This window comes from Corvus cornix, chromosome 7 (genome assembly GCF_000738735.6).
Source record: "Corvus cornix cornix isolate S_Up_H32 chromosome 7, ASM73873v5, whole genome shotgun sequence".
Lineage (NCBI taxonomy): Eukaryota > Metazoa > Chordata > Aves > Passeriformes > Corvidae > Corvus > Corvus cornix.
Window position 1 is genome coordinate 4,892,114 of NC_046337.1, and position 21,538 is coordinate 4,913,651.

The window sequence follows — 21,538 nt, forward strand, 5'->3', positions numbered from 1 at the left end:
AAAGAATTCAATCAACAGGGCTTTCAGACACTACATATTCCCCAACAATTATGGTTTTGTACCTGAAAACATTCTATTAAAATGTTTTATTCACCTTCATTATGTGGAAAACTTTCAGAAGTGGGGAAATCACTATACTGAAAGAGCTGAGTTGTTACATGGAAAGTGCTGTCAGAAACAGAAACTGAATTATCTTAACTAACTGTAATAGTAATTCACAAATAGTCCAAAATAAAAAAAAGACAAATAGCTCCCAATTATTGCTGATTACTGTTATTTTAAACATTGCTTGCAACAAGTGTAGTTACTAATTTGACAATGATTTCTTAATGGTGTGTAATTGTCAGGGAGTAAGTTTTTGAAGTCGGGTTTTAAATTAAATTAGAACAAAATGTTAGGAAATGTCTTCATTGAAAACAGGGAACTGGATTCACAGAGTTTTTACTAGTCAGTACATATGTTTTTAATTTGTTAGAAAATGTCTAAAAGCAGTACTGTATTCTGATGGTAGCTAAATTTGACTTTCTGCCAGTAACAGGTGTTTTAAAAAAAAAATAAAACTCAAAGCACTTGAAACGTTTTCTAAGTCTTCAGCTGGTTTTAGAAGAATAACTCACGTTATCTTTTTCTATTAATAAAATAAATACTGTTGTGAAGTGAAAAGGGCATTCATTGTATTTGCTCATTAATTGTGTTCTTTAAAATTATTTTTCGGTTGTGGTTAAAGTTGCATTATTTACCGGTTTAGCCTTCGTTTTCCTTGTGAACATAGTGCAAATAACTTTTAAGAGGAGAATTCTCAGAACACATGATATTTCATTTCTTTTTAAGTTAACGAAGTGTATTTTTATTTATAAAAGATTTCATTATGGTTTTTTTACAGGTACCAGTGTCTGTGCCAAGAACAACGGTGGATGTCACCAGCTCTGCCTTTACCGCGGGAACGCTCGGAGAACTTGTGCCTGCGCTCACGGGTACCTGGCAGAGGATGGCATCAGCTGCCTCAGACACGAGGGTTACCTGCTCTACTCAGGAAGGACAATACTAAAAAGCATCCACCTTTCAGATGAGACCAACCTGAATTCTCCAGTAAGGCCATATGAAAACCCAGAGTACTTCAAAAATGTGATCGCTCTGGCCTTTGACTACAGCCTGAAGGGAAGGGGCACCAACCGCATATTCTTCAGTGATGCCCACTATGGAAACATCCAAGTTATTAAAGACAACTGGGCTGGCAGAAAAGTGCTAATTGAAAGTAAGTAAAAAAAAAAAAAAAAAAACCCACCACATACATATTCCCCAAAATGCGTATTTTATCTCAATGAACTGTATTGAGTGAAGAGTTGGTGATCACTTTGCTTGATGGAGTAAAAAAATCAATGAAGTTTTACCATAATTAATTATTATATTTTATCCCTATAAGATGCATTTAAACATTAACCACTTCAAAATAATTTATCTTAAAACAGGCTTGTGATACTTGAAGCATGTTACTAGAAAACAGAAGTGATGGTGGCAATGCTTAATTTATATTACTGTGACTTAAAGGAGCTTTACCGTTGAAACAAAACCTCATTGTGCATTGCTTGGAAATGAAACTATTTGGCTATTAATTTTCTAGTTAGTGAGGATGAAGTCTCTGTTGTGGCCATTTCCCAGTAGAAAATTTTAAGACCTTGGTCATGGTGTTCAGCTGATTCACCCATCTTGAAGTGAAACCCAAGAAAGGGACTTGTACTCAGTGATAATTAAAGCCAAATTCCAACCCACAAAACTGTTTGGTTTTAATAGAGGCTCACTTGGTAATGTACTTATTTACTCCTCATGTTTACTATACCTTCATTCCCCCCAGGAGTAGGAGGAATTTTATGAAATGTGACCAGTTTCTAGCCTTTGAAACTTGTAGCTTGGCACTACTATCAAGAAATTGCTGCCAGCATCTTCACCAAAGTCTTTGGGATAGGACAAACCACATTTTGCTGCTGAGGTCTCAATAAAATCTGAGTGTCTGGCAATAAAATGTTTATCAACCAAGTCTGACATAACTGTAATACAATGTGTGTGTAGGAAGGTACCAGGTTTGTCGTGGTAAAATCTGAATGTGAATACATAAGGAATACATCCTTAATGCTAAACATCCATAAATCTGTATGACAGAAGTGTTAATTGTAAAAACTTCTGCTCTCTTTCATTTCTGTTCTACTTAATTTGTTCTAAAATATGCAACAAACCACATTCATCTGGAGTCAGTTATCACATGCAGATACTGAATTTGTTTGTTCTCTTACCTTTTTCAGTACTGTCTGGCTTTTTTGAAGGCTGCAATTTCAGTAATTGTTTCCCAAAAGGTCTGAAATGCTATATAGTATTTGCTCCTTAAGTTGTGGATAAATCTCTTATGAATTTCTACTGTTTTATGCTATGTTGCCTAAATTTAGGTATTTGTTTGGGTCAGTTTAATAACAAAACCAAAGAGTGGTGAGGAAAAATGGAATTTTGTTTGCTGTATCACCTTTTGCTGTTGCATGTTAATGGGAATATATTTTAGAAAAGAAAGTTACAGTTGCAAACTGACAAAATATTATTGCACAACTGACATTGGATAGTTGTTATACATTCTGCCTCTGCACTGGGCTTCTGTGGAGTCATTTGTGGTTTTGAAAACAGTTGGCATTAATGCATGGAAAAACATTTTAAAAATATTTTTGAACTGGAAAAGGGCAGATTTAGATGAGATTTAAGGAAGAAATTCTTCTCTATGATAATGGGGAGGCCCTGCCACAGATTGCCCAGAGAAGCCATGGCTGCCCCATTCTGGGAAGTGTCCAAGGACAGGTTGGATGGAGCTTGGAGCAACCTGGGATAGTGGAAGGTCTCCCTTCCCATGGCAGGGGGTGGAATGGGATGATCTTTTAAGGTCTCTTCCAAACCAAACCATACTGTGATTATTTTTGATACAAGGTGTTTGGGTTTCTTCCCGTTGATCTCCTATGTGTGCATATTTTAGAGGAATTTGTGCTATCTGTATTAAGATATGTTAAAGATAAACTAAGCAATGAATCAGGATGTTCCCATTACTCCCAGAAAAGCATTAAACCTAAGGGTTCAGAGTTGAGCTTAGCTGCACAAGAGACAGAAACATGCAGGGGTGACATGGAAGCACAACTTTAGCTCTGGTGGTTTAAAAAGAGATTAAAAGTATCATTTGAAAAGCCATTGGAATTTTCAGCATTTAAAACAGACAAAGAAGAGAAATAAGTACTGGGGAAGCGCTAATGCAGATAGAAATTGGTTTTTAAAAGAACAATAAGGCATTCCTCATTACTTCATAGGAGGTTGCTCTACAAGAGCTAAAGACATTCCATAAAGCATAGCTGGGAATTACAGGTCTAAGAAATTGTTCGGAAGTGTTTCTACTTATAGCTTAATATGCCAGATTTCATTTTTCATTAGCAGAGTCAGCACTCTGAATAATTGAATGTCAGATGAAATTTTGTATCCTTGCAAAAGCATTCACTGTAGCTGCTTGGGATGTACGTGTGAACTATGGCATTTTGTAGAAATACTTCTCCGTTATTCTGTAGAAACGCTTCTTTCTAAGTGAGAAGGGATATAACATCCCAGAATATGTTTATTGCTCTCTTTCATGTGTTTTAAACCTCTTCAGTTTATGTTGAGTCATTCTTTTTCAGCTGGTATTTCTGTAGCCTTCCATCCCACGGTCTGCATGTGATTTTTCTCTCACTGTAAACAGGAGACATTCATGAGGCTGTTTGATATAATGAAAAGACTTGATCAATCTCCACCTGTAAGGAGAAAAGCAGTGTTAAGATGGTTGCACCACTAATTCCATTCACTGGAAGACGTAAAATTCCCAAATTTTTTCATTTCTGAGTTAAGAATCTGTGATCACATAGAAATTATTGAGTGGAACCCAGCTGAAAAATTATAGTAATAATGTTTCATTTCAGACTTGAAAAAGAACATATTTGACATTAATTTTGCTATTTTTTTCCTCCAGAATTATTAGAATACATCTGTAGGAAGTTTTACTTTGTTAGGAAGAGATTCAAAACCACACTGGAAATACTTAGTGTGGTTATATCAGTTCTACAACCTTTTTCTACCTCATTTAGTTGTAGTCCACAAATAGTGTAAACCTTTGCTCAGTAATTGACTTTAATAGAGAAAATAGGGTACGTTACATACAAGACATGGTTGTCCCAGATTTTTAGTTCACTGAATGTAAACCTGCTCCTAAAGGATCTATTACCAGATAGATCTATACCTCCCTGAAATCAGACGTGTCACTCAAATCTAATAGATCCGTGAACTTTTCTGCACACTAAAAACACTTAAGACACATAGAGCTCTTTGTTAAACAGGTTTCTAGCTCACTAAAAACAGATTTACAACTCACGAGCAACCCATTATCTAACATGTTTTTATCTCACTGAGAACAGATTTACTACCCAGAAACAACCCTTTATCTAACATGTTTCCAGTTCACTGGAAACAGATTTACAACCCATACGCAAGCTATTATCTAACACAGTTCCAACTCACTGAATATTGATTTAGAATTCATAAACATCCCATTATCTGACAAATTTTCACCTCACTGAACAGATTTGCAACTCATAAACAACCCATTAGCTAACACATTTTCGGCTCAGGGAAGGTAGATATACAGCATATAAACAACTTTATCTAACTTGTTCCAGTTCACTAAAAACAGATTCAAAACTCACCAAGAATCCTGTACCTGGTGGGGTCCTGTCTTCAGCAGCAAGAAACAATGACAACAACAACAACAAACCAGGATGTGCACAGCGTGCCTTGCCCTAACACCTTTATTATTTGTGCAATGTAGGGGTTTTTTGGAGGGGATTCTTTCATATCTCTAAACTCTCCTTTGGTCAATCAGCAGCAGCTTTCTCTTTCTTATTTTTCTAAGTAATTTTAACAGGCTAATCTTTCTTATTCCCACTTCTTAAAAAAAGTTTACCTTTTTCTTGGCCTATGATTTCCCACAAATATTCTTTTGGCTGATCTAAGTTGTTTCAAAGCTTATGTTTATACAAAGAAGCCTTTTTAGAAGAAAAACTTCCAAGTTTCAATTTCTAGGCTATTAGTGCTTTTTTTAATATATTTATCATAGGGAGAAGTTTGAAGTAATATATTCATTAACCAAAGCCTTCCTCAGTATATCTTTAGAAAAACAGTGCAGTGCTCAAATAGGTTTAGTACAGTGGTACAACAGTAGACAGAAGACCAACGAGCAAGTTAAAAATTAAAGAAAAAAGGTGGAGGCAAGGAAAAACAAACAAAAAAACAAATGAGAAGGAGGGAAGAGTATTAACATGAGATACACTCAGTGAGATGTTTTTTTCCTCCTGCCTGTGTAAACAACAGCACTGAGACATTTTGCCAGTGTACTGTCTTTCACAGCACAAAAGGGAAATGTTATGTGAAGAAAACGCTCCTGTTTTGAACCTGAAGCACTCATGCCCATGGAACGCAAAAATCTTTTCACTGCTAACATAAAGTGTCAGATCCTGTGATGTATTGTGAGGCTTTTTACAGTCTGAATCTTTTAAAGGTGTTCCAATGTGTGCTACTATTCTTCCTAACTAAATGGGTCCAATTTAACTGTCAAAAAGGCATTTATGTTCCCATTTCTCTTACAGAGCATTACATTTTGTACATTGTGTGAGATCCCTTTAGTTTTGGAGCTTTCTTCTCCAGGAAAGAACTTTTTAATCTGTTAAAAATAAATACTTGAATATTGCTGCTTTTCATTTCATAAATAAATGGGATTCATATTCACACACTGTATGTGTTGGAATAGAGGTCCAGTGATTTTGACCTTTTAAAGGAGGGAAAGTGAGAGGGAAAGAGAGGCTGTTGTTAAGTCTAGGATGTTTAAATAGTAAAACATAGTGTTTATTATTACAATGCCAACATTGTTACAGGAAAACAAAGTGTCTGGTTTGTCAGTGGAATTTGTTTCTGTATATTGCTGCATATTAGAGAATCAGACAGTCACAGAATGTTTTGGTTGGAAGGGACCTTAAAGTTCCCACACCCTGCCAGGGCAGGGACACCTTCCACTAGGCTAAGATTAGTGGGTAAAACCTGTGAGTTGTTGTTATAGGTGGATGAAGTTTACTAATTTTATATCAAGCTTTTTTTTTTAAATTTTAGAAATGTGTATTCCTGCACATTTCATGCTTTGTTTAGGTGTTCCTGGTGTGAAACTCTGAAATACATTCATGATGGGAGCTGCCTCACACTGATCTTTTAGTTTGGTACATCCCGAGCATTCCCAACCTCAGTACCGAGGAAGGGTGTTTCCTTCTGCCTGCTGCACTTGAGAGTGTTCCTGAAGAATTAATAATGTCTGTGACTGAGTCAACTTTAAACATTGCCCTCAAATTTATATTGATGTACATATTTGCTACATTTTTCCTTCAGCAGCTGTGACTTAGTTGCATAAAATGTAAAAATACATTTGGTGAATTGTCAGGAAAAAGCTACCCAGAGGAACATCTCTCAAATTTTATTGTTTTTTTAATTTTTTTCTAAAGAGTAATGTGATCCAGCAAATATCATTAGATTGCGAGGCTATTCTGGAATTAATGCCTCAAATAGCTCTTTTTCAAGAGTAATAATAAAAATGTGTGATTATACGTATTTATTGGAAGGCTTATTAGGATAGTCATGCTATTGTTCTGAAGGTGGTAAGGGTGAATAGTTTTGGGGTTTTTATAGAGTCCATATGTAATGCATAAGAAGATAATGTGGGCTCCTGTAATGAGGAAAACATTTCTTCCATGACAATTGTTGAGATTTTTAATAATCCAGTAAAATACTTTCATCTCTATAGGTTAGCTTTCCAATCTAGATCTCTTTCTGCTTTTAAACCTTCTTTTATGTTGATATGTGTAACTACATTGAAGTTATGATGTTACAACACTTGCTAACTGGTAATGACTTGTTGAACTGTACTGGGAAGGTTCCAGTTACAGTTTTACAAAATACTACTGGTTTTCTAAATTATTGAGTTCCGTGCATTTCCTTAAGCTTGTGATGTGTCATTCTTTGTTACATTATTCCTGCTGACCCTAAGACAATCCCTAAATTTAATAACAGAGTAAGTTGTATATCAGATAATGAAGGACAGAGTGTTGCAGGTCTGTGATTTTCCTTGGTAAATAATCAGGGAACATTTGTGGAAGGGCTCTATCCATTGTCTAGAAAAAAATAATTGGAGGTAGAAATAGATTTCATCATAAAAAGCTGTTGGTTATTATGGAAGATACCAAGTGTTTTGCTAGATATGAGATTTCAGTATTGCACTTTCCACAAAAAACCTGAAAAGATGGAGGGTTTTTTCCTGCTTTTAGAATGGTCTTATATTTCTTTATATCATTCCCAACAAATGTTCATTCTTTCCAGTATTGCCTCAGGAAGTTTCAAGAAGTAATAAGGTCACATCCATGGAGATGTTTGTAGTTTCTTAAGCTAATTGTTACCTTGAAGAGCCAAAGCCTTTGCTTATGCTGTCTTACTGCATTTAATAATCTTTAATGTGGGATCGCTTATAGCATGGGTTTATTTTTTCAAGATATAGAAAAATGGTACAGGTGTTTGGTGATTCTTGGTATAATTTTAGCAAACTTTACATCTGCTCTGAAACAAAATTATATTCTCAGGCTAAATAGAACGATGGCATAATTGGTTATTGCAGTTTATGATAAACTTATTACTGTGTGAGAACTTTTATTTAGCAAAAGGTTTCCTGGTACTTGAAGAGCAAAGTGAGGGTGAGAATTATGTAAAGTTCTGGTTGTGCAGTCAGTGAGAGATGTGAATAGAAACGCTTTCCTTCAGGTGCCTTATTGCTGGTGAGGCTCTGCTTTCACCCCAGATCAAACAGGGACCACCTGTTACCTATCACCATAATCTGTCACAAACAGAGTGACAGAAACCACGACCCCCTCCTGCGACCAGTCTGCTGTAACAATCCTCAGGCTGAATCCTGAAAGGGAAATTGCAAAACCCAAGTCAGAGAATGAATAAAGATCAAGCAGGTGTTTCACCACTGATCATTAAAGCCATCTCCAATGTTCTGATATCAAAGTACAGTTTATGCTCAATTTGATTGCTTTGATGGCTTTTCAGTGTTAAAAAAAATAATGATGTTGACAGTTGTTCTTGCTTTACATCATTGTTAAGGAAAAGGAGTTGGTTAAAATGGTAAATTGAAGGAAAAAGGTAATTGAAGTGGTGCAACTGGGAAAGTTTTGACTGTAAACTTTCTAGGTGGTTTTAAAAACAGAAGGTAAGAAGTAAAAATCTATGAAATGGAGAACTAGTGTGTGTATGTGTGTGTATATATATATATATATATATATATATATATATATATATATATAACCAAAATCAGTGGCAAGTATTATTGGATTATTTTAAACCTTGCCCTTTATTATTTATATTTTCTGGCTGCAATAATAAGGGAGCATATTCTGAGTTCTTCAGTTATTGATTTTTTGCTTGTCTGTTCCCTGAGAAAGTCAGATGAAGATCAGCATGACAATATTTATAGGCTGCGTCTCATCTGTGGGATGCAATCTATCTTCGTTAACTTCAGTAAAAGTGATAGATAGCATTTGGCAACGTAATGATGTGATCACTCTGGCATTGCCTTTGTAAATCATAAGCTGTTGCATTCTCTTGTGTAGATATTTAATCAGTTATACACCCCATTACTGATTTAATTCGGAACGTCAGTGGCAGGTGAATAATGTGAGTATTTGTATATTAATATCATATTGTATTAATGTTCTTTTCACTTAAGTATGCTATTCATGTGAAAATCATAAACTGTTGCTTCATGGCTTGAATAAATTTAATCAGTGCTGTAGGCATCTAATGCCATCAGTGTTTTAATTCAATATGTCAGTGAAACAAATGGGATTCCTTTCATTTCCAGTTTCTTTATGCTTTACCAGTTCAGAATATTACATGATGCTGCAAAAATACGAAGCTTAGAGTAAACAAATTGCTAATTTTCAACCTGTCAGTGGCATTTGGGACTAAATCCCCCAACTGTAGCACCAGAGAGGACAAGTACATATTTCCAATGTATTTTGTAGTAACTGAATATCTAATGATAAAGTAAATTTAAGGAAAAAAGTGCTCTAGAATATTCTTTAAAGGAGTATGAAATAAGGAAATATAAAATAATATCTATGCAAACCAGTGATGATATAACACTGAAATGCAGTTGCTCAGGAACGTTCTCCAGTATCCTGTCTTTAGCAATATGAAGTTGCTGGAAAGTTTTCATTTTAAGGAACAGCCTAAAGGTCTAGACGACCATTTCTAGCATAATTCCTGTCCTTGGTCACTGTTTTATCACTGATAAAAGATTTACAGGAACTTAGAGATTCGTCAATAACCTCTAAACAAAAGAAAAAAAAAAAAAAAAAGAAAACCCCTAGAAATGTATAAACTAACCCAAAAAATTGTATTAGCAGTGAGAAATTCTTATCATGAAGATTTGCCTGAATGGTGCACTGCTGGCACGTCCAGTTCACACCACGTGCTAACAAGAACAAAGTTATTTGTGTTATGCATTGGAAGAATTTATCTAAAAGTTGTATTGCTCTCTAAATCCTATGCCCTTGACTTTTAAACCACCTTATTTATAGATTTCTAAAGCTATTAAATGAGTCACTCCTATATTGGTGGAGTTCTCAATTCCGTAAGTACAGAACATGATAAAACTACAAGTTTATTAGCAAATAAAAGAGTGTGCCTGGTGTAAATCCTTCAGAATTAATACTTTTGGTGGGGTTAAGAAAATGCACTTGGTGTGTGTTTGCAGCAGTTAGTTTTCTATTTAATTAATATTTTTTTCCTGTCTTAAAACAATATAAGTCTTCTGATTTTTTTTTTTTAGGAGCATATTTTTTTGCTCTGTTTTTCTGTTTGAGTTATTTATGAAATAATTGTCATCTACAGGTTTCTCCCCTGAACCTTATCTTTGAATTAAGTTTTATAGTTTGCTTTCTTTTAGCTCTGCTCTGCTGGAACATACATATATATGGCAAAGGTTTTTTTGCAAAATTGCATATTTTAGGTATTTTATTAAAACATTTTTCATCTGTATGCTAAATGTTTGCTTGTCTCCATACATGCCATAACCTTCCATGTTGCTGTTCTCTAAAAACTTAGAAATTGCCATTTTATGAATAGTAACTTGAATTTAAACCTTCTTCTGTCACCATTTACAGGCCTAAACATGGAACTGCAGTATGATGTGTTTGTCCTGGGTACGAAGGGGAAACTTTGCTTTCTGATACCTGTGGGAAAATTCAATTCTCCTCTTTAGTACAGAAATTACCCATAAAACAACAAATCTGGTACTGAAGAGCACTTTCATCCTTGTAGTTGAGTTTTAGTTGATCACATCTTGCTGTGACAGGAACAACAACATCATTACCTTTTGTCTGCTACAGAAGAGTTTTGGGCCATGTTGTGTAATCAGTTTTCTCTCAAATTTCTTGACAGATTCAGACAGGAGAGAAAGCTAAAGTTGATAGAAATTCAAGAGGTTACACAAGAAAAATGATTTTTATTTTTTTCTGTTGTCTTACAAATGCAGAGCAATAAATGCTCTGGTGGTGTGTTCATTACAGATACAGGGTAGAATTGGTTGGAAAACATCAATACATGTGTTATTTTGTGCTAGAATCACAGAATATCCAGGCTGGAAGGGACCCATGAGGACCATCGAGACCAAGTTGTGATTCCACACAGGGAAACCTAATAGTTGAACCAGATATCTAAGAACATTTGTTTTAGTTTAGGGAACTGTATGTAGTGGCAAATTTGGATTCAGTGTATAATTTTAATGAAAATCTGTCATGATATTTGAAAGAGCTGATTATCTTTGAATTTCAGTTGGTGATTTCTAAAACCTTCTCTGTATTTCAATATTTTGAGCTACTTGTAGGTGAGCTGAAGGTACGTGTTTTTTTTCTTCATCAATTCTGTTTCATAAGTAGGCAAACTATTTTTACATATATTCACCTCCCTTTAAGGAGTGTCATCACATTTATTTTTTTTCTGTTGTTTCTTCTTGAAGACAAATCACTGATACTTCTGCACAGATACGTCACAAAATGTAGTCAGAAGATAGCCAAATGCTTTAACAAGAAAGATACAAAAAACTGATAAATAATTATTTTTCTCATAGTTCTGATTTATTTGCTTCAAAGTTTTCTTTCAGTATTGGCTTTTTCAGCATGACCAAACTCTTTTTGGGACTTTCTGTTCTGTATGTATGAATTGCATAGTGAAAATTACATCTTTCAGCAAGCTGAATGTAAATTGTAATAGCCAACATAATGTAATCCTAATTATATTTCTAAATTTTTGCCTTCTGTAGCTCATTAATAAGCTGCATGGACCTTCTGGTCAAAAAATATTTGTTTCTAGCAAAATAATAAGTGAAGTTACCAACATATGTATTTTTGTAGTAATTAAAAAATAATGGTAGGGAATAATTATTCCTATTTCTCAGAGTCTGCCACTTTTATATATTGGGATTAAGTACAATTTATCTTTTCAGGACATGAAATATATGTTTTAGTTGCTTACTAATATTTTCTTTTTTTTTCCTAGCTCACAGTTTTTTATGTTGAATGAGTGTGGTGTCATGGCTTGTTAAAATTATATATTGATGCTGAGACCTTCAGAGTTGGTAGTTTTTCAGTATTTTTCAGGTGTTTAACAAAAGCCAACAGAGTTAATAACAACAGGACACTTCGATCCCTATTAATGTAATGTGTCAGTGTTACAAAATAGAGAGAGCTAAATAATACAAGCAACTAGTGAAAAAATGCCCAAGACTGGGTTTAAATGATATTTGAAGACATGATTAAATAATTGCTGTCTTGAATGAATGTTTGTCCTTTCTGATGTATTATCTGGGGACACTGTAGTGGTAATATTAGTTTGATGATTGGTAGAATTGACCAATATGGTACAGGGTATTAACTCTGTGGTCTTGCCCTCTATGTTTTTTTTAATTTAAATTTATGAAAAAAAAAAAGAGATGAGATTTTGATTCCAGTGAAAATAAACACATGGTACAATAATGGCAGAGTCATTTGGCTGAAGTAGCTGAACCCTGCGAGTCTGCAGGATCAGCTCTGGGGACAATTGAAACCAAGCATCTCATTAGCAGGAGTTTTATCTGCTCTGTCACCGTGTCTTGCAGATGTCGGGTCAGTGGAGGGCCTGGCTTATCACAGAGCATGGGACACTCTGTACTGGACCAGCTCCACCACGTCCTCCATCACCAGGCACACCGTGGACCAGCGGCGCCGCGGGGCGTTCAACCGCGAGGCCGTGATCACCATGTCTGAGGATGACCATCCCCACGTGCTGGCCCTGGATGAATGCCAAAAGTATGTGTTAGATCTCTCCTATGACATCCTCATTCTTGCCTGGTGTCAAGCAGCACTTAGTTTTAGTCAACTAATATTGCTGAACCCTACAAAGGTTGATTAGATTTCTCTGTTTAGGAGACAAATGTTACCATGTTTTATTGTTAGTATCTTTTATTGTCTTCCTCTTATAAAGGAGTTGCAGAATTAAGATTCAACATTTTATATGTTTTTATGTTTCAGATCAAGTAATCATTTCATGTTCATGTAACGTTAAAGAATTCAAGCTGCTTTTCTTAAGAGTGAGCTAAATGCAAATTATTGAGTGGTCATTTTCTCAGACATGTTACTCTTACTGCTTAAGTGAAAAATAAAATTAATTTAATCACTTACCAAAAGAAGTCTGAGTTTCTTGTATGCAAAATAGAGGCTCATGTGTTTATCACAAAAATTGGTGTTGTATAAAAATATGTAACAATGGACAAAATCCTGCAAAGAAGTATAATTTAGTTCCTTCCCGCCACTCTCAAAAATACTGTGTTAGTGAGAGGATTTTTATTTTTACTTCAGTGTCTTACACGTTTGAGGTACTTTAATTTTCTCTGTTAATTATATGATAAAGGCAACCTGCTTTTTTCTGCTTCTTGTAGCTGTCTCTCTCTTTTGGGGAGGTTGGGGAACATTTCTGCCATACTAAATTCTATTTTTAATTTGTGGTAGCTGAATGTACAAAGCTCCATGAGTAGTGGAGCTTATTTCCATGTGTGGCTTCATGTCCTGTTAATGCAAATCAAGAGTTTATGCTGTATCGTAAAATACAATCACCAAGGTATCATAAATAAACCACCCAAGCTCTGATGGAGATTGCAATGAGAGGAGGGTCAGGTTCTCATCAGTCCATGAGTTGAAATTACTTCAGCAGCCCAGTCCATAACATTTGTCTGTCATTGCTAACAATAAAAAGGGGCTGACTGAGCCTCCTGTAGAGTACATTAAGGTCCTTTTCTTCCCATTATCAACTTTCTGCACACTTTTGGTCTGTATCATAGCTCTAGTATGGGAGAAGCTGCAGATTAATTTCACTGTTAGAGATTACTAATACACACATTAGCAGAATTAGGTTTATATAATTATACAGCTTGTATCTCTCTGTAATGGTAAATTACTGTAGAGACAAGATCAGGACTGAACAGATCTGTAAAAGAAAAAAATCTGTACTCCTATACAAATTAATGAACTAGGAGACTGCTGTAATTTCTATATATAATTTATTTATAGGCTATTACATTTTCATATTCACCATTGATTATAAAAATTATAGATGCCATTCAGAATTGTTTATGAAGGCGTTTGGGTTTTTTCTCTGTTGCTCATTTTGTAGAGAATTAAATTATAAAATGTATCTTATGGTTTTGTTTGTTATTTTGATTTTAATACAGCTTAATGTTTTGGACAAACTGGAATGAGCAGCTCCCAAGCATCATGAGATCCACTCTCTCAGGCAAAAATGCCCAGGTCATCATTAGCACTGATATTCTGACACCAAATGGACTCACCATTGATCACAGGGCAGAGAAACTTTACTTTTCAGATGGCAGCTTGGGAAAAATTGAGAGGTGTGAATACGATGGATCACAAAGATATGTAAGTAAACCAAAAATGCTGAGCATGTTCATTGTATGTTTGTTTGCGTTCATTAGCATCTTCAAAGTGAAATTGTTACAGGAAGTTTATTAACTGGCTAAATTTCTCCCAATAATAGTTGTATATTAGATTTAAAACTGAAGACTGTTGAAATACAAATAATGCTCAGTTTGCTCAGAATTTCTTTTGTGTAATTCTTGAGTGTTGCTCAGCAAATCTTATTTCTAATGTTTTCTAACTTTATAAATTTTTCATACATGTTTTATACATTTTCAGATACTGAGCTCTCTCCATTACTCTTTCATCATAATATATTTTGGTCCTTGAACACTCTTAGTTTCAGCTCAAGCAGATCTTTTACAAGGCATGTGCTGAAGGCAGTTCATCTGTGCTTGTGGTTTTGTTACGTCTTTAGCATTACATTTCTCGTATTTCATGAAACCTTCTTTTCAGGGATTTTATATCTCCCAAAGTTCAGGATAAAATGAATGAAGGGCATGTTCTGGTTTATATTCAGTTCCCAGCTTTACAAGAGAGTGCACATCATCTCACTTTGATATCTATTAACTTTTAAAAAGTGCTTCATATGCAATGTATGAGCTTTGAAATATTTTTTCATCTTAAATGAAAATCACATGTTTTTTTGGAATCCTATCCAGAAATTCCCCACACTATTTTTAGACAAAACTTTATCAGAGTAAAATAAGAGAGCCAAGCTTGTAAGAGCAGAACACAGGTACAGTCAGCATGGTAAGGCATGTGCTTTTCCTTTTTCCTTTTGTTTTCCTTTTATATGAATTAACCACAGCTCACTAATGCTTTCAGATGCAGTAACTGTATCAGAAACTGGGCAAACCAAAACCAAATGAATTCTGAAGTTTTCAGTCTCTGACTATATACTTAGTAAAACAAAACTGAAGTACAAGGTAATCAGCTAAGTACAAGGTAATTAGGAGGTTGTGATTAAACAGTTTAGCTTCATCTTCGCGTAAGGTATAACAAAATAGGCATCACAGACATGAAACAGGACATGATCCTACTTAGTTACAGAAACCATTACTAAAATACCACATTTTTTTATCAGGCCTTTGGCTTTCACTTTGCATCAGCAAGAAAAAAAGGGTCATTCAGTTTTCTCAGCAGTTGAACATTGAAACTTCCAATTTTTCTGGTTATCTTGTATCTTGGTTTGGCTTTCTGACGATTTAATTCTTCTTCCCCATTGCAGCAAACAAAAAAGCTCCTGAACACAATAATCTGAGCCCAGCATACTCTTCTGAATGGTTTTTGGGAGCTCTAGTGTGTTACACCAGTATCTGTTCTGGGATAATCAGCTAATTCTATTGTCAGAAATACTGACCTGGGTTCTCACTGTTGCTGTATTGCTTAGATGAGGATTGTTATACCAGCAGGAAAAGCCCAGCAGGCTGCTTGGCCTCCCTAGCAGCGCTTCAGCAGAGTGGCTGATCATGCTGAAGGCACATTTCTGTTGATACAAGGAGTGCCAGAATCCAACCTGGTAACTGTATTATTGATCTAGTGAAAAATAATACTTCCAGGGCAGTTGTTTCACTTTGTTCCTATGCTGGCCAGCTGGATGAGATCCCTGATTTCTGTGACATCAATGCAAGTAATGGTTGCTCTGCTGTTCTGGTGATCTCAGATTCTTTGGGGTGTTTCAGTCATCAACCACCTGTCAAAAATAGTTTAAACACATTAGCCTTTTCCCCACTATCTCTGCTTCATTGCTCTCTAGTTTCAGTTAGGTTAACAAGGGTAGAAATTGGATAGTAGAACATGAAAGGCTAATGGTAACGTAATGAATTTTCTTCCAGATAGCAGCTTCTTTCTTCATTCTGCTCACCACAATAATCTAGTGCAATGAATTAGTACAAAATCATTTAGCAGTATTGAACTCACTCTTTAAAGTGGATTGTAAGGGTTTATTGATTTTTTGCGTTGAGCTGATATTTTAATGCTAGTATTTGGTTTCTGGAATACTCTTTCAAGTTCGGAAGCTTTTTTGTTACTTTTGTTCCTTTTTATTACTTAGAGGATATTAAGTTTGTTGGGGCTTGTTTTTTTAACATTTTTTGTTCTGTTCTGTCAGATCTTCTGGTTTAAAATACAGAACTGGCAATTGTGTTTTTCACAACTCTTTTCCATTTTCCTCCATTTTTTTTCCTGGCCTTACTTGGATTTAATATTGTGGCCACAGCTGTTTTTAACTGCTTAGTGCTTTAATTATAACATTTTTTTTCATGAACACAGAAACTGAGCCAACAGCAAATAACACTAATTTCAAGGTTTAGAGTTATTTTTCCAATAAATCATGACCTACTTGGATTTATTTTTTCCTTTTCTTCTTCAGTGTTAAGTATTTAGTAACATTTTACATGTGAAATACTAGAAATATTTTTAACTTCCTGTAAATAGTTATTTTTTAACTTCCAGGCTGGAATGTTTTGGTCTCAGTTACGGTTTTGTAGGCCTATGGGTGTGATTGTTAAAGTCAATAGGGGTTTAGAGGTGTTTCTGGTAATTAAACCTTCATGTAATTGCAACCTGGCAGTAATTGTACCTTTCAGTTTCTAGGATGTATGTTTTTATTCTGTTGAGTTTCTGTATTAAGACAGTTAAAGAAGTTCCATAGTTGGTGTTCAACTTCTGCTTTATTCAGTAACATTTTGTCAGATACCTTCTTCAGTCTCCAGCAGAAGTGCAAGCTTTAGGTTTGGTTGTACATTTATGAAAAACTTGAGTTTATGACTGACCTCTAAAATTACTTTCCATGCGTGCTGTTATATTTATTTCAAATACAAGTATCATTGAGGACAGCAGAATAATTTTGGCCAGTTCTGGGAAGGCATTCGTGATGACATCAATGTTACCTTGAGAGGTGACCAAAAACCTCACTAAGGCAGGATAAAAGTGAGATCAGCCAAGGCAGCTGGAACAAAGAGAAATTATGCAAAACATGAGCAGTTTGAAATGTAGAATGTCTAACTCCATTAAAATAAGACTGTGCTAAAAAATATTAGAAGAGGTCCTCACCAAGATCTGAGTATTAGCAGTTAAAAATTATGCAAGTCCTGAATGTAATTCTGTGTTGAACAATCTCGTTGCTGTATTCTCTATGTACAAATAAATATTCAAACATAAAAACTAACCCAAAGGAAAATAATGTTGACTAGAAGGCAGATATTTTAATTAGCTTTGATGGTTGGTCTAGGAAAAAAAATAAAATTGAGCCTACTTTCATAGAGAAATTACTTAATCAGTTTCTGTGGTTTCTCTTTAATTATTTTGAATGGTGCTGGAAACAATAATAGAGAAACAAGAAAGGCTAGTTAAAAAAATGTTGGTTTTAGCACAAAATGCACAATTTACCACCTGGACATTTAAGTTCACCGTGGTTTACTTTCCCTATTTCCCCCTATTGTGATTGTTAAGGGAACAAGAGTTAAGTTCTGGGCTTTTTATTCAAATCATCTTTCTGTGTTTGAAAAGCAGCTGGAATAGCATAGATATTCTTGGCAATTAATGGCATTAGAAGTGGACTTCTTAATTTTCTCTGTCCAGCAATAGATATAGTAGTTGTAGAAGGAATGTTCCATCCTTGATTCTTTTGTCTCGCAAATATATATAAAAAAAATTTTTGTTTCTCAACTTTTCAAATGTCCACGTTTCCCTTCAACATTCATCTGAAGAAGTCCAAAACCAATAGAAAGAGTGAAATACCCGCCCCCTGCTTAATTTGTTGTTTTTCTGAGGAGTTTTCTTCAGTGACATTGATGAGTTGCTTTCTTCCAGTAGTTCTGTAAAGAAGTGCTAAGCTTGAACCTAATCAAAGTTATTCCTTAGCCAAAGGCAGTAAAATCCTCTAATCCCTGTGAGGCAGATACCTGGTTGAGACAGGTCCAACATTTTTAGTTTGGGACAGTTTGCTGAAATATCTTGATGTCCAATGTTGGTAGCCTGGTAGAAATTAATTTAAAGAAGGAATTAGTGAACAGGTAAAGCTAATCTCAAAAGGCTGTGGAGAACAAGATTATTTATAATACCTCAGGATCTAACAAAATTCTAGGAGATTGAAGTAAATCTAACATTAGATGAAGTCGTCGTTGTCATTTATGGAGTTGAAGATAATTATCATAACAAGCATGCAGTTTCAAAGAACCTGGTTAATATAATAGTGGTAAATAAAACTAAAACACAGCTGTGTACTTTCCCTTTCCGTGGCACTGAAAATACAGGGTTTTTATAAACAGTTGTTTAATCTGTCATTCAGCTGAACTGCAAACTAAGTAGCAGCTGGAACACTGCAAATTCAGCACTGAAGTTTGGTTTCAGTGTCTTAGATGTTCATTGCTATCGTGGAGAAACAAAAATGAATTGTTGAAGAGGAAGCCCTTCTGATTTTGTTACATTGGGCTTAGAAAATTCCATGCAAGCATGATCTTGCTATTCTTGGCAAGCGTGGTCTCCTGGTATGTCCATTGTATCCTTTTCTATAATTCAAGTTATTTAGAAGGTAAAAGTGAAAGATAAATGAAAGGAAAATTCATGCATTAAAGCTACGTTGAAAATAGTCTTCATTCAAACCAATCAACAAAGAGCCTCGCAACAAACACAATCAGGAGTTTAATCCAAATGTACCTTTGTTGGTAAATAAATCAATAAAAGTTATCACTTAAATTATTTCATTTTCCCCCATTTGTGCAACAGGTTCCCCTGTATTTCTGTCTCATGTAATTTTTTTCTATAAATTCCTCTTCTGTAATCTTTTAAAATCATTATTCATAGCCTAACAACAAGTATAGGATATTATTTTGTGTCTTTCATTTTAAACAATAAAATAAATAACATTGACTAATGTGGTGCTCTGTATAAATCAGTTCTATCAGATTTTTTATTATGCAATTGAGTTTAAATTGTCAGTATTTTTAACCTTTTAAAGTGTAGTTTTGTGTACTAGAATTTTTATTCTGCTTTAGACCTCTGAGTAGGTTTAGGTATCTCTAGAAAAGATACCCTTAAAGAAGAACCCTTAAAAAGCATTTAAAAGCTTTATTAGACAGTGCTGCCCAGCCATTAAGTAAGCATTTTGAAAGAGAAGTATTATAAATAATACTATAAATATTATAGTGTTACTATAATGTTGTACTGTAATATTATTATAAATAATAATTAGAGTTAAAATACTAAAAAAAGTATATCATATTTTAAGCTGGTGCATTAACTTTATGCACTCCTCTTTTTAAAAAAATCCAGTATTTCTATAAAAGTTTAGTGTTGTCATGATAAGAATCATTGCGTCTAGTTCTTACTGACAATCTAATAAGTTTTATATGAATCATCAAAATCATAGTATTCCGTCAGAAATTCTTCTCTGCCTGACATGTCTACCTGGCTGGCTCCAGTCCTTTTTCAGTCATGTTTTTCTGGAGAAACTGCTACACAGATCTCAAATTAGAGCTGTTACATGCTAAACCAAAATATTTCTGGACAACTTAAAAAGCAGAATTCAAAAAATAAAAAGATCACTGTTAAAATTAAATTGGTTTTCAACTTCTGACATCCCCCAGCCTCCACTCTCATCACTTTACGTAGAAAATGTTTTATGTTACTCAAGGCTTGAAATGTCTGCTGCAACAGAATGTTGGTATCATTTAGTATTAAAACATGGGATGTACTCTTGGATATATCTGACTTCCACTCTTGCAGGTGGAAGGGATGGTAGGGATGTCTTTTCATGAATTCCTTAAAGTTTCAAAATTGTACTGGCATTGTTGCAATTTTTGGTATAAATTCAGACTTAAAAAAATAGAAATAAAAAATTGTCACAACTTTCAGTGTTATTCTATAAATTAGAATGTTAAAAGGGCTGTAAAGCTGGCCAAAAGCTGATAGGAATATGAACTCTTTATTTTGGATGCTTGAATAAAACCAATGTCCTTGGATAGTGCTGTGACATAATACAGAGACTCCAGGAAATGAAATACAGTGAGCAATAGTGAAAAAAGTTTGGTTTTTTGACACTTTATTTGGATCTCAGCTCTCCCAAGGTTGAACAGCGATGATCAGTTCTCTAATGAATTTACATTCTATTGTTCCAATCTGAGAGAAATTATGACTGTGCTACCCAACACAGAAAGCTGAGCAGGGCTGTGCTTTAGCACTGGTTGTAACAATAAAATCTTTCCAACTGGGATGGTTTCACACTAGCACAGAGAGGAATACAGGGCTGCAAAATCTGCATGGCCAGATTTCATACAGGTCTTTCAGAAATATACATGATTTATTTTTTTCCTGAAATGTCTGAATATGAATAGTGCAGGCTTTTAAGAGTATATTAAGAAAAGTGTCTTACTGTAAATGTGCACAATTAGAGAGGAAATCTTTTGCCATTAATATATTCCCATTTATCTTTTAATACTTTTAGTTCTGGAAAAAGGTTGGTTAGAGAAAAGTTGTCCTCTTGGGACGTTTATCACTGGGAAAAAAATCTTTCCTGGAAAAAAGGATTTGCTGTCCAACCCTCTTTAAAATATGCAGAAATACATGATGTGCATAGTGAAGCAGAATTTGTTATAATTATCTGATTAATGTAAGTAATTTTGACATTCTGTCTGTATAAGTGAATTTAAACATGGACAGGAATGCTCCTGTGCACAGGACTAGAATGATTTATGTTAGCAGATTGTTGAGATAACCTGCCCAGTGAATTGGCACAGGTGGGAACAAACCTGGAGCATCCCTTGGTATTGAATCCTGCAGAGTTGGGGCACCTCCTTAGTCTCCAAGGCATAGCTGTAGTACCAAAGCTGGGGGCTTTAGTTTCACAAAATGAAGTTTGGATGTTCTGTTTATTAGGTGCATTTGTTACATGGAGAGAAAGACTTCCCACACACCCACAATGACTTATTTAATATTAAGTATGGGCTTGACTTTTACTACTCCTTTCTCATTACAGCATTTTTTAAGGAGTTGTCACAGAGCATCCGCTTGCAAGCACAAAGGGCTCAGATCCCTCAGATGTGCTGGTTCATGCAGATTTCCATGAAATCTCATCGTTGTTATAAACTCCCTCTGGGAAAGGGGATAAAGCACACAAAGCAATGGAAAACCATGGTGATTAAAGTAGAGATATGTTAAAGGATGTTATTTTTCTGGTTTTGTCCCAATTTCTCTATGATAAGCAGCACATAGACATTGGCTTCCTTTTTTTTTTTTTTTTTAACCTGAGTCAGAATTGATCCCACTTCATAAATATACATAAGCTACTATTTTTTTTCTATAGAAACCTGGAATACAATTCAATAAAAACAAAAAGAGTATTACTTACCTCTGTTATCTAATGGAGCAATATTAAACCCCCCTCCAGTAATTCTGATCAGCCAGAACTAAACTTTCAACTAAAAAAGCAA

At 34.8% G+C, this 21,538-nt stretch overlaps 1 protein-coding gene across 1 annotated transcript in view; it reads left to right on the plus strand.

Moving 5' to 3' along the window:
* The window catches only part of LRP1B (LDL receptor related protein 1B), a 636,888-nt gene that overhangs the window by 490,855 nt on the left and 124,495 nt on the right, over positions 1 to 21,538 (plus strand). Inside the window, exons 41-43 of the mRNA XM_039555091.1 lie at positions 884 to 1,255; positions 12,296 to 12,485; positions 13,904 to 14,108. Coding sequence (XP_039411025.1) covers positions 884 to 1,255; positions 12,296 to 12,485; positions 13,904 to 14,108 — 767 coding nt within the window. The remainder of the gene's footprint in view (positions 1 to 883; positions 1,256 to 12,295; positions 12,486 to 13,903; positions 14,109 to 21,538) is intronic.